At 41.6% G+C, this 14,068-nt stretch overlaps 1 protein-coding gene across 1 annotated transcript in view; it reads left to right on the top strand.

The window, feature by feature from the left end:
* The first annotated feature begins 4,017 nt into the window (after nt 1-4,017).
* Nucleotides 4,018-14,068, top strand: part of phldb2b (pleckstrin homology-like domain, family B, member 2b) — a 33,126-nt gene continuing 23,075 nt past the window's right edge. Inside the window, exons 1-4 of the mRNA XM_030769014.1 lie at nt 4,018-4,041; nt 9,205-9,276; nt 9,397-9,520; nt 10,947-11,129. Of these exons, the coding sequence (XP_030624874.1) occupies nt 4,018-4,041; nt 9,205-9,276; nt 9,397-9,520; nt 10,947-11,129 (403 nt within the window). The remainder of the gene's footprint in view (nt 4,042-9,204; nt 9,277-9,396; nt 9,521-10,946; nt 11,130-14,068) is intronic.

Genomic DNA, 14,068 nt, shown 5'->3' with positions numbered 1-14,068 from the left:
ACACACACGCGCGCGATCACATAACCATCAAAACACCATAATCATCTTCATATCATAAATGAAGTTAACAGTCATATGATTTTCACCTCTTAACAACAAAAAGACCAGTGGCCTTGCAAATTCAGTGAAGCAAGGTCACCCAGCAATTACAGCTAAATATGATGATAAAATATTCTTTCAGCCACAATCTAATAAAGATTGTCGCTCAGAGTCACCAGCAGAGGTTTGGGACCCACGTCTCGGTTGCTTATTCTCAAGGTATATAAGTATTATCTGTTTCAACTTGGAACTCCAACTTCCAACTTAGGAGTTAATTGTAGTTAAAACCTCTGTGGAGAAATTCCATATTGCATCCTAAGGTTTCCATGAAGGGAACAGGGTATCCTCCCTCTTATCCCTCCGTCTATCATGGATTGTAAAAATGCCATAAACGATAAAAGCATGTTCCTCCTGTCACAACATCACTCTAAACAGAGAAGTTCACCGTTTTAACCAAGACAAACACTGATTGGTCCTTTTCTCGTACACTGTTTCCAGACTTTGCTTTTTTGTTTTACTGTGTGATTAAGTTTAGTCAGCTCGTACTCGCTCTTTCTCCCTCCTACTTTTTTCTGTCATTCTCTGGCAGTCTGGGGGTGGGTGCTGTGGTGTGGAAGGTATGCATTCTGGGCCCAGGCCTGGAACAAACAACAGCCTGCCGGGACGTCAGTGATCCGCTGAGTGTGTACGTTGGAAGTGGAGTCATTCTTACTTTTTCTAAAGGCAGAGCTGTGAGAATGGATCAGACCATACCAAGCAACGGTCCTCTAAAAAGCGATACGTTTAGGGCCCGAGCTAGCTGTGAATTACTCTGTGGGGTTGCTTTAACCCACAGATACACACTACAGGGCAATAATGAGCAGTTGCAATGATGATATGTCTTCATTCTTTTAAGTATCATGGCATTCTGGTCATTTTTGCAAAAGTAACTCTGCAGGACACCTGCATCGTACAATGGATTTTTTTTCTCTTTCTGAAGGCTTCGTGTAAGTTGCTTGAGCTACTGGTCTGGTCTAAACCACTTCCCCCACACCTTTAATCTAACACGTTTATAGGTTATTATGGGCTGTCTTCCTGCCACTGTCTATGTAGGTCTTGTTTTGGGACAGAGGAGGGCATAAGAGAAGATAAAAAAAAACATAAAAGAGGAACCATATAGCATTGAAGATGTGGAGACAAAGAGACAAAGAGAGATTTTATCAGCACAGCTGTGCACCCTCTCTCAGACATTGAAACCCTGCTGTTTTGTTTGTGTGGAAAAAGAATCGTTTCACTTTTGGATTTTTTCTTCTTTTTGTTTGATGATATTTTATATTTCCATGCCTCTCTGTATATAATTGACATTTTGCAATGCCTTTGCATGAGAGGGAATCCAGAAATCCATTCTTCTCTCTCTCTCTCTCTCTCTCTCTCTCATGCTTGCTATCTGTCTCTCTCTCTTTCATGCATGAGGCCAGTAGGGTCCAGATTTTGAGAAAAATTTCGTTGATGTTGGCACTGTTTCGTTTGGGTAGTGAGGCAGTAACTTATATAAAGGGACACTAATTGCAGTGTAATTACGCATTCCACTCTAGGCTTGTGGGCTTGAGTTCTATGGTGGATGGAGTGTGACATGCTTTTTTTTGCGTTTCTGTTTATTTTTTTGTGTGCAATTTTTTTCTGGTCAATCTCCTCTTGGTTGTTTTTTCTTTCATTTTCTTTTTCTTTTCTTTCTTTTCTTTTTGTTCTAGGTTCATACTTGGTCCATCGCTGCCGTTTGCACAGGTAATTAAACGAGCGCAGTTTGAGGTAACAACCTGCTCTAAGGAGAGATTTTATGTACCCAGAGAAGCAGATAAAGAACAAGTGACAGTCCTGGTGTCATGCAATAGCAACTTGCCTCTCATCATACCAATCACGCTATGTGAGAGTTACTGTCGTTGCTATAGCATTGTGATGACATAAGACTTGGTTCAGTGGTCAATGCTTTGAACTCTCACCGGTTTCTAGAAATGGTAGTCGGAGGAGGGCATTTAAAAGTTAGCCGAGGTAATTGACTGACTGGGTTAATAACTCCTTCAGTTTGACTATGAATAGAGGGTTGTTATGGAGTATGAAGACTGTATGAGCTCCAGATGGCTCTCTCTAAGCATGGCTCTTTTAGGACATTGTATGGTAGACTGACAACAGCTTTCAGAGTTCACCTGTGCTGAGGTATAAGACCGAACACTATCCACAAACTGTATTGCTCACAAACTTCTGACCTGCACTCTACAATTCCATGTGTTCATTAAATTTTCGGTCAAACAAGAGAAGAGTTTACACATTTTATAAAATATCTTCATCCAACAACATTTGCCACAAAGTCACTATCATATCAAATAAGATGCCTGTAACAAATTTTAGACTGCAAACATTGTAGTCATTGTAGAATGATATCATTTCAGTCTATGAGACTGTAGGACAAGAGTTCCACCTTATGTATCTTATCAGTACATTAGAAATGTGATTAATGCAATGTATTTAATGGTTTTAATAAAACTTTACAACAGGAATTTTTAATCAAATATTTATGATTATATTTTTATAATATATTTATAGCATATTTATCACTCAGAATATAGTGTTTTTAGTATTTAAAACATTTGTGAAATGTGTATAAACAGCATAATGTAATATATGTTATTATCATTGTTTTATCACCTTCTAATGGAGCTCATACCTTAAACATGCATTGCTTACAAAATAAAAAGGGGGGACATTTCCCATGCATTATTTATATATTTTAATGCTGATGTGAGATCAAATAAAATAATAATAATAATAATTTTAAAATATTTAAATAGACTTGAATTGTTTCCAAAAAATTCACACAGACTTGGTGATAAGCTGCATTACGGTATGTTTTGTTACTTCTTTTGTTACTTCTAAAATACTATGTGTAACTAACAATGGGTATAGCTATATCTCACAAGAGAGGATAAAAAAGCTTCCCCACGTGCTCTATTCATGGAAATACTAATAAATCTTTAGATGAAAAATGCACTCTGCCATGGTTTTGCTTATTCAGATCATTTTCCAAAGCCAAAGAGAATACCGTAGGGCTGGGCACATGCGTATGCTTCCTGTTTATGGTGAGTATTCCCAGTCTTACAAACCAGACATGACCTAGGAAAACCCTGTTAACCATAAATATGACAAAGCTGAGAAACTTTTTAAGGGGTAGGCTACAGCGAGGGTGGTAGAAGAGAAAGTACACAGAAGCTGCTCAGTGTGCCTCTGTGGCTGTTTTTTTTTTTTTTTGTAGTACAGATTGATAGTCTCCTCTGAATGTTTTAAGGAAAATTCTGGTCCCGTTGGATCAAATTCCAGCAATATTCAGTCACAGTACGGCATGAATACAACCTGCTTAATGATATGACTCCTACCGAGCCATTTATAATCTTGAATTCTGGTATATTCCAAAATAAACTTGATAATTAAGCCTCTTTCATATTTTTATTTTCTTTTATGTGCATGGATAAAAGCGCCGGAACATAGGCTAGTGTGATAGATGTTAGCAAATAAACTAACGTGTGTTTTGGTAGCTCACAAATTCCTGAGGTGAGGAAGTGTTTCATCCAAAAGAGTAGCACCAGTCTTTGTTAACACCTACTCATTATGTCTTAATTGAAGTGCCTGTTAACCTCGTGGGCTGAACTATTTTCTACACCATCACTACTGCGCAGGCGGCAAGTCTGTCCAGGGTCCCTTTCCAGCTGTTGCGCATTCCACAGCGCGAAGTCGCCGCTGGCGGAAGGGAAAGGACAGCGCCTCTGATCGCAAAAAAGCCACAAGAGTTTTTGAGTTTATGTACCAATTGCCACTCTGGGCAGCGACGTCTACTAAATTAACTGTGGATATTGCACTTGCCGCAAGTCATAAACCATTTGGATTTGTTTTGTAAATTGAGGGACAATTTTGCGCACCTGAGGAATTGCTTTGGTTTTACTTCACATCATGACAGACCTCATTTCAACAATGGTGAGACTTCACGATATATTATTTCCAAAGAACAGATTTCTAACAAATACATTGAAAATCATTGTACAAATCTGTCATTTAGAATTTTCGATTTAGTATAAAGTGGTATTCTTTGCGTTTTCTGAGAATTTAACGGCTTTGCTCGGTTTAAGATGTATTTGACTGTGGATTTGACAGATTCTGTACTAAGAAATCACAGCTTTGGTCGTTAACGTATTTTTGCAAACTCTGTATGCCAACACATCTTTGGACCACGTCCCTTGCTCAAGCTTTAGCGGGACGAGACGAATGATAAGGTGCGTCTGTTGAATTTATCACGTGCAGCGAGGCGCCTGGATTCAACGATAACCATCACACAGTAATCTGCTCCAGAGATGCTAAGATAACCTACTTTTGTTCGGATCCACGAGGTACAAGTGACCCACTTAAGAAGACATAAATTTGGATCACAGTTAGAGTTATTTCATAAGTAGGGTCCAGAAATCACAGGTGACATTGGAGTCATGCAAAAGCGTTTTCATTGTGATCGCAATAAACCCTCATAAGGCATTCATTTATGAAAACAATGATCAGTGCAGCTCTATTTTGTTCTGGCTGGAGGTGATTAGAGAACATGTTTATTGTCACATGTACCTTTGTATGTTCTTATTAGTGCGAGAGTGGTGGTTCACTGCACTTCTTGAGGTCTGGACCTTAAAGAAGTACAGGAGACCTGGTGTTAATGAACGGTGAGCGAGGGCACACAGAGTCAACAAGAAAATGGGAATGTATTCATGACACCAACCTGACACCATATTCAACCACACACAATGACCAGTACGAGACACAGATATCTCCAAAGACAAAATCTAAAAAAAAAAAAACAACACACACATATGTTTCATATAGACAAGTGGAGACAAGACAGTAATGGAAATTATGCGCTGGGTATGGTATCTATTTGCCCTTGAGACAGCTGATCAACTTGCTGTATGGTGAAACTGTCATGTTACCTGCTGCAGTAGGAGAGGAGCACGCATATGGTCTGCCTTCACTTGGAGGCTTCTTTAAAGTCCACACACGTAGGAGGAATTACATATATAACACCAGGATTCATAACCTCAAATAAGATAGTATCTTTTTTTTTAATCGTGATCCAGGATGTATCAAAATGCTGAAGGTTAACTTATCATAACTATAAAATGTTTCACGTTTCATGGAGCTCAAGTGATACCCATTTGAGATTTTACATGTGGTATTATGATTTTGTCCTTTTCCACACTCAGCTGTAACAACATTCTGTGTTCTGCCACATGTGTTTATTCTGAAATTATGAAGTTAATAGGATTTTAAACAAAGCCAGTTTTAGACAATAGCAGTGTTTAGCGTTTTGGTTTTTCGGAACTACAGTTCCATCAGTTGGCTGACAGAAAATGCCACTTACTGAGACAAAGTGGCATTATTTCCCAAGGCGCTCTTTTTTGTTTGGCACCGTTCATTGCATAAAGTCGCTTTTACCCCTTGCTGTGTTGAACATTTCGGAATTCATCCGATTCTCTTTTTGAACGCCCTTCTAATGCAGTTCTCTGGACTCAGTGTGTGAGAGGAGCCATGCAGGGGGCAGACTCAGAACAGAGAGGGGTTTGTCTTCCCAAAGGTCCTAGCATCACTGAGGAGAGTGTGTGTCTGGGGGAGCGCGGGGGGCTGCTTCACCCCCTCATAAATGTGTGGCATGCTGAAGGGAATCCCATAATGAACAGGAGGCTGGACACAATGTGCACATTGTCATGGTTACACGCAGACCTGAATGATTGACGTGGATTTGGGCCCCTCCAAGAAGACAGATTTGGTTTCCATGGAAACGTTATCATGTAGTGACCGGTAGCATTGATTTCCGTGATTTTCACTGAACCTACGGGCCAGTCTGCCGAGGGCTGATCATAGTGTGATGTTTTAGACACGATAGATGCCTAATAAGGACAAACTCAGCACAAGCCAAACATTATTCACTTTCCCCCGCTGTAAAAGCAGAGGGAGAGCTTCAGTTGATAAATAATTATATGGTACTCCAATAACTTTGTACATCAAAGTTATATTGTTGTTGAACTCCATCCAAAAGGCACACGCAAGTTTTCAGTGAATGCGAAGCACTTACAAGAGATCATTTTTTTTAATAATCTTCCAAGTGTTTCCATGTGGTTAGAAGAGTTTTAACTGGCCGTCAAAGTCAAGGCCAGCAAACATTAAACACATCTACGCTGACCTCCACAGAGGCAATGCCTTTGCAGATATTTGTGTTAGAGTTTGTGAGAGGGGAGGAAAGAAAACATGAGAGAATCAAGTGACAGGAGTTTCCCCTTTTAAAACCCCAGCCTAGTTTTTTTCACTGACCTTGACAGCTTACACACTTCCAACACTCTTCCCACAATTCTCTCTGAGGCTCTATAGCGTTTAATCAACGATATGCTGTCTTTAGACACACTCCTTCATCATCCCAGCCTGTAATCCAGCTAATGATTTCTCTGCGCATTACACCTCTGTGTCTAAGTTAACAGAATAGAGACTGCAGACAATGCCTCGTGTCTGATGTTTGCTCAGTGTGTGTCTGTATCTGTCACTCCATTCCCACATTTACATCTTAACGCTCTACGTCTTTTACCTCCTTACAAAGGCCCTCACCTGTTTCGTTTGGTTTTTCTTTTCTCAGATTGTCTAAAACCAAAATCTAGTGAAGTTTAAAGCTCACTTCCCCTCCCTTTTTGATTTTTTTCACCGACTGTAAATAACTTTCCGCTTTCGACATTAAAGGCCACCTGTTTGTTTTTGTTTCTGTTTTAACTGTACGGGCATGTCTAAGTCCCTGTTGTCTTAATAAGTGGGGGGGTTTTTTGGTTTTGTTTTTTTTTGGTGCTGAGTTATCTGCAGGACCAGCAAAAAGGAGAATGCGTAGAATTATAAATAACCGTTTGTCTCATAAGACGCCCCCCCCCCCCCTCTTTGCCCATCTATATTATCATCAATCTTTACCTTGTGGCTGCCTGGTTCATGCACTGGTGATGAGGAATGTGTCTTGCAGCAGTATTCATGTCCTGGGGCGACATACCTCAGATTATCTCAGAGGGATCACAGTGTGTGAGTCTTGCTGGGACATGCCCGCTCACCTGGGAGAGAGGGGAGAGCGACAGTGGGCTTGGTGAAGATGAAGGTGGAGGTGGAGGTGGAGGCGGAGCGGGCCAGGGAAAGGGGAGGTTCAACGAGGCCGTTGAAGAAGGTCAAGTCATAGTCAAGTACCCTGAGAAATATGTGCATACATGAACTTGCCCTCTTCTGAAATACCTTATTTATGTATGAAGAGTTTAAAAACACATTTTAACAAAAGCTCACCTGCTGAATTCTGTAAGCAATTTTAAGAAATGTCTTTGGAGTAATCAGCAGTGACAATATGCTTTAATGAGGTGTGTTGTGTGATGCATACATTGTGTTGTGGTGTGATGAAGGGAAACGGATGATTGACAAACAGAGAAAGCTGATTACAGTCTGGAGTGTGTGTGTGCTGAGATGAGGGTGTTTGAGCACTGCTGACCTCACACGGGAAGCCAGGCTTGAATTTCAGGAAACGGGAGTGTTGTGAACTGGCTGTGATCAGGCCATCCAAAGCCTTAGACCAATGCTCGGAGCGATGCCAAGGAGGAGGGGCACAGCTCACAGGACGCGGTGGTTTTCCTAAAATCTTTAATCAGCTCCACTGTAGAACTGTGGCACATTTTATTTGGGATCACAATTGATCTGTGCTGGGTTATGGGTAGTTGATTTTGGCAGATGGTCTCTGCCTACTTAATACCTTTCTGATGTGAATTTTGTTCATCTGTTTATTTCTTTCTCGCTCTCATTCTTTCTCTGTGTTGCCCATTTTCAGCCACTGTACATTTAAACTATCCCGTCGTCCCCCGACTCAAAGGAATTATGTGTCTATATACAGAATTCTCTCAGAATTGTAAATACCCCTGTAGTCATCCACTGTGCTGCAAAATCCAGTCTGAAATATTTTAGCCATGGATACGCTAGGTTCTTAATTCAAAGAAATTACCAGACAACTGATGGGTATTCTCACATTGGTAAGTAAGTAAGTAAAATTTATTTGTATATCGCATTTTCACAGACATAAGTCGCTTTGGAAGAGCATTATACAACATACAAGAGAGAAAAAACATCTGAAGTGACCACTCAAGACTAAGCTACTCAACCCAAAGAATGGCCTTATCCAGCTTTTACATGGCCGGTGCTGTGATTGATAGAGTAGGCTGTGATCTCAGGCCAAAGTTATGGGACCCACAGATGTGTGGCTGTTCCATCTTTGGCTTTATTTCCATGGTTACTGCTTACTTCAAGGTGGTTGGACCAAAGCTGTTCATTCTCACAACTCCTCCAATGACATGGCATGCCAAACACTCCCAGTGACTCGTGGGAAATCGTAGGCAAGGAACATTCCTGTCCATTCTTCCCACCCTCTGCCCAGCTGAAATGTGCCTTTTTCCCTTTGGAAGCTTTTGGCACACACACGTTCCTCCTTGTATTGTATGTGGCAGCTGTACGTGAGAGTTTTTGTTTGTCTGCCCTAACTGTTTTCATCTGTGTTTGCAAAAATGGAAGGTTCTTGTGAGTGTCATTATGGTACCACTTTGAGCCAATGGAGACACATTACCCTCAGTTGGTAATAGTTTCACGCATGGCGTCAGAATTTGAGTTGATAATGGTTTATCACAGCAGCATGCCTGTTATTTAGCCCCTGGGACAGTCCCTGGGTGTGATCACTCACACACACAGACACACACACACAGACACACACAGACAGTCAGACAGACACACACACATATACAGACAGACACATGCACACAAACACAAACACATACACACACACACACACACACACACACACACACACACACAAACGTACAGGCAGACACATGCACACAAACACACATACGTGTGTGTGTGTGTGTGTGTGTGTGTGTGTGTGTGTGTGTGTGCATGGACACACACACACATACATACAAATACAAACACCACAATCAACAATACAACTGATTAGTACCAGATGCTTCAGCTGGATACGCAACAGCAGGAGTCATTTTTGTTTGTGTTATTGTGTGTTTATGCCTCTGGTATTTCATGCTTCTCTTCCAGGAGCCGGAGAGTGACTGTGCAAATCGTATGTTTCAGCCAGAGTCTGACCAGTTGAGCCTCGACAGCCCTAAGGTAAAAGAGATACATGAATACTGTAGTCTCACTCTGTACTGTGTAAGCTTCACAAAGAATTCTGAACCCTTTGAACATTCAACGTAAATTATGTCAACAAGCATCTCCTCTGGCTCTCAGAGCCCACCCCTTGACCTGATTGACACAGGAAAAGGAGTTAAGGTACAGACAGCCACACCCCACCTGGTCAGCTTGGGCAGTGGCCGACTCAGCGTGGCAATCACTCTGTTACCTCTGAAAGAGGGTAAGCCAGTCTCAGCTGCACTCAAGTACACATTAACACGCGCACACACAAACAAACACAAACACACACATATACACACACACACACACACAGTTTTAAGCATTGCCAGTGGCCTAAACAAACTTATGGTACCTAGTTATAGCACAATAAACAAGGTGCATCCTCACTGCTCTGTCTGTGCTAATGCCATTGTGTGACTTCTATTGTGTGTTGTAGTCTGAGGCCCGGAGGTTGCAGAAACTGAATGCTGTGTTAATATCATCTGTGAGGAATGGGGGTGTGGGGGTGGAGGGTTGAGGGTGGGGAGGGGGGGGGGGGGGTCTACATTTCTGATGCTGATTTTCCGTTTTCCCCCAATACAAACAGAGTACGCTTCATTCTTCTTCCCCTCTAAGAGATGATAAAGATGCTCCACCTAGACCTTTGTACACTCAGGTACCAGGTCAGGTCTTGGTCACAGTGTGTCTGCAGACTGCCTACTGACTACTCCACCTCTCTGGCCCCTGTTATCTGTGGTCTCCAGGGTAGACAGAGGAATGTAATCTGACACTCTGAAAGGAAGAGAAGTATGAAGTGTTTTAGAACAGGGACCGGATAAGGGAGTCAGACAAACTTCCTTCATCTGGGGGCTGCTTGTTATTAAACCTGTAGTAATGATAAAATCCCAATGCTATTGTCTCATAGACAATGTTTGGATCTGGCTCCAGAAAATTTAGTCATAATACTCACTTACTGATGTTTAACATAGTAGATATGTGTGAGGAGTGTCTGGTACTGAGACTAGGAAACTAAATGAAGAGATCTTTAAATCAGTTTGTGTCAGAAATCATTTTTGTGGGGGTGAAGCTTTAATGTTCTGAGTGGAATGGAAATGTTTTGGTGTGGTTACACAGTGTAGAAATTTCACAGGTTTATACATAGATACACACACGCACACGCACACACACACACACACACCCACACACACACACACTCTCACGCTCATACAAACACACTTCCTCTTAATGTAGACACAAAGTCAGTCAGACAGAGTCTGTCCTGAGACAGACATAGCTCTGCTGTGTTCTGACATTACTAGAATTTAAATCTTTCGTGCTGTGGGAAATAACACATTTATATTAAAATTCAATAAAATTAAAGTCCCTCAGGGGAGTGTGAAAACCACACAGTTGGCAGTGAGTCATTAAGAGGTTTACTATCAGATCCAACAGATACAGCCTGTGTAGATTTTAAAGATACGTTGATCTGAAAGTAAATAGAGGGTTGACTGCAAAACTTACGCACCTCAACAAAGAGATCTACCCAACAGATATATGGTGTAAATAAAATGAGTAAATACATTTACGTGCACAGTTTATCAATCACCTACACACCCAGGCATGTAAACACACTTCAAACTCTCCACTGACACCTCTCTGTGTTTTAGGGGTGACACGCATAGGGCGGGAAGATGCCCCTGTTCCCCAGGACATCACTATAGAAGGTCCTGGCATAGAGGCAGAGCACTGTACAATTGAAAACAGAGGAGGGGTCGTAAGCCTTGATCCCTGTGGACATATGTGTTCTCTTGATGGTGTACCTGTGACCAAACCCACACCGCTAACACAAGGTAAAGACATTGTGTGTGACATTGACATTGACATTGTCATTTTCTGTCATGTTCTCTCATACATTTCTTATGCATGGCCAGTGCTATTTACTTCTCCATTAAAGAGGACTTACATGTCCTTACTAACAAATGTTGCTGCTGCCCCCTGCTGGTTCATCTAACTGCAAGGCTTGGATCAGCTCCCTAATCTTATCTCATCTTGTCTGATATTTTCCCTGATCTCTGATCAGTTTATGCATTTGTTTGTCCAGAGATCTGGCAGGGGTATTTTTTTTTTCACTCTCTCAAAATCTATGCATATTTTATTTTGCCACCCCCCCCCCCCCCCCGACTCTGCATTGTATGATCTTAACAGTTGGTGGTGAACTCTGTGCTCTGTACTGTGAATGTGTGTGATGTGTGTTTTTTTCCAGTAGTGCCCTGGTTTTGTACGTCAGAGCTTGCTTAATTAGAGTGGCTTTTGGGATGGTTGTCTGCTGTTGTCTGCTATGCAGTGACTCAGAGTTTCCAAAGGCAACAGGGCAATGCAATAGAGCTCAAATGATTTCTGCTATTACTGCTCCTTTTCCCCCATTTATTTCACTCTTACTCTCTCCATCCCTCTCCACGTAATCGCTTGCTTTTCTTACTCCCAAGACTTCATCAGTCATCATTCTTTCTCTACTATTAAATACATCTATGCCATTGTGTTTGGTGTTTTCTTGCCAGTTTGTTTTTTATTTATTTTGACTTTGGGGGTTTTTTTTGGGGGGGTGGGGGGGGGGGTTGCAAATATTGACAGCATTGTGGAGTACAGGACTGTGCTGTGCTGGTTTGTGGGTGACTATAGATGCTGGTTTGTGGGTGACTATAGTGACAATGGTGCAATTTGACTAAAATGTTAAGGGTTTTTTTTTTTTTTTTTTTGCACTTAAGACTTGAGAAGCAATAATGTCACTCTCCTATGTGGGGAGTTTGAAGAGATGGAGGAGGCATGGTGGAGGAGGTGGAGGAGGAATGGTGGAGGAGGTGACAACAAAAGTAATCGTCCTTATCTGTTTGCAAGCGCAGGGGAGCCACATGCCAGTGAGAGAGTGCAAACGGAGGGCGTGAAATGAAAACATCCTCCAGGCTCAGGCTGATCTGCTGGGCTCTAGATGCTCCAAGTGACTTATGTTTAAAGCTCAGAGCACAGTCTGTGTGGCCAGTGGCCCCGTAGTGACTAAGTGAGCTCCAACTTCTATGTTTGTCTTTGACCCTGTCCTCATCATACTACTGATAGTAGTATGAGTTAGACAGCTCTAGTCAGACTGATCTAAAAGAAACTGACTCACAGGGATTTCCGTTGTGGCTTCTGACTATCTATTACCCTGTGGGAGTTGTGTTTTTTTTGTTGTTGTTGTTTTGTTTTTTTTGCTGAGTACCATATTTGGTTTTCCAGGTATCAATATTAGTCATTTACAGTGATAAGATTGTAGGCTACAGCATAAGGTAAGAGGTGTTTCCTCTGAATCAGGCCTGTTTGTCATGTTAATAGGTCACAAAAACAAGCACTGAAAAAAAACACACTATTTACTTTGCATGCACACCAAAAACAACGTTACCATGGCCAAAGTTCTTTTCCACGTCTGCGTTCTGATGAGTGTCTAAAGCTATCGTTTAGTTGACTGAGATGACCTCTGACATTGTCCAATACCGTTGTGTTTGTATTGTGTACCTTGAGGTAAATCAGGGTGGACCAGGATAGGTAGAGAAATGAGAAAAGTGAAGGGGCGGGATTAACTGCTTTCTGGCTCAAAACCTTTGTTAGCCAACCAAGAGAAAGAGTCCGTCCAGCCAGAGAGAGAAAGAGACTCTTGCAAAGTTTATTGAAACTTTTTTTTTAAAACTTAATCTAGTTACGTCTCTTAAACTGGTCTGTTTTTTCTAAGATAAATTCGGAAATCGTGTAGCACCTCCCCTTTTGCCGACTTTTGCTCGTACATCACATTCCGTATTAACGAATCTGGATCCATGGAGAAGCGTAGGGGCGTCTGTCTATTGAAGTAGTGGTGGGTTAGACTAGAGAGGGGAAAACTATTCAGCACAGAGAGTCGATATCCCCAGGAAGAATTTGACAAACATAACTGCCACACTTAGCGCGGAGCGCTTGTGGAGCTCACTGAATGGGACTGCGTGAAAAGGTTGGTTATCCTTATTACTGAAGAACGCATCGCGTTTCCACTGATATAGGCTACTTTTTGCTTAGGCATATACATAGCTCTGTACGTAGTTGTAATCATCTACTGTGTTTCAATTATTTCACACCTTACATATGTTTGTTTTACGCAGTGTAGGCCCCATGACAAACTTGTGATCCATTGTCTTAATTTATTGTTTATGTTTTGCCGGCCAAAGTAATACCTCTGTAATTTTTAACCTTTAATATGTCAATGACAATTATATTTTATATATGAATGAACTTTACTCGACCCAATATAAAGACTAGAAATGTTCTGTGATTAATAATCTGGAATACTTTGCTACGATGATTTGAGATATGGACAGCTTCTTACGCATGTAGCACTAGTTAATACATGCTCAGGTCACTGTAGCAAAGTTTCTGTTATTTGTCAACTTAAAGTTCAGTTGAGGGACTTGTTCAGCGATCACCTCACAACATTCAAAACTGTGAGAAGTGTACGTCACCCAAAGCCGCTTTCATCTTTGTTGGAATCTGACTCCCATGATGGCAGAGATGGTGAAATCTGTTTTAGAACAGCGAAATTAACGACACGCGCCCTCTGGTGTGGTCACCTACACAGAGCCTGGCATTGTTTTGCTCTCGGTCAGTTTATGTGTGTGCAAGCCATGACCTGTGATCGGACGGGTTAATTTGTGGCCACTGAGGCACGGACGATTCCCTTGGTAATTAGAAGTGGGGAATTAATTTAATCGTTCGACAGCACTGGATATGCCTA

This window comes from Chanos chanos, chromosome 3 (genome assembly GCF_902362185.1).
Source record: "Chanos chanos chromosome 3, fChaCha1.1, whole genome shotgun sequence".
Lineage (NCBI taxonomy): Eukaryota > Metazoa > Chordata > Actinopteri > Gonorynchiformes > Chanidae > Chanos > Chanos chanos.
This window is presented reverse-complemented; position numbering and strand designations above follow the sequence as displayed.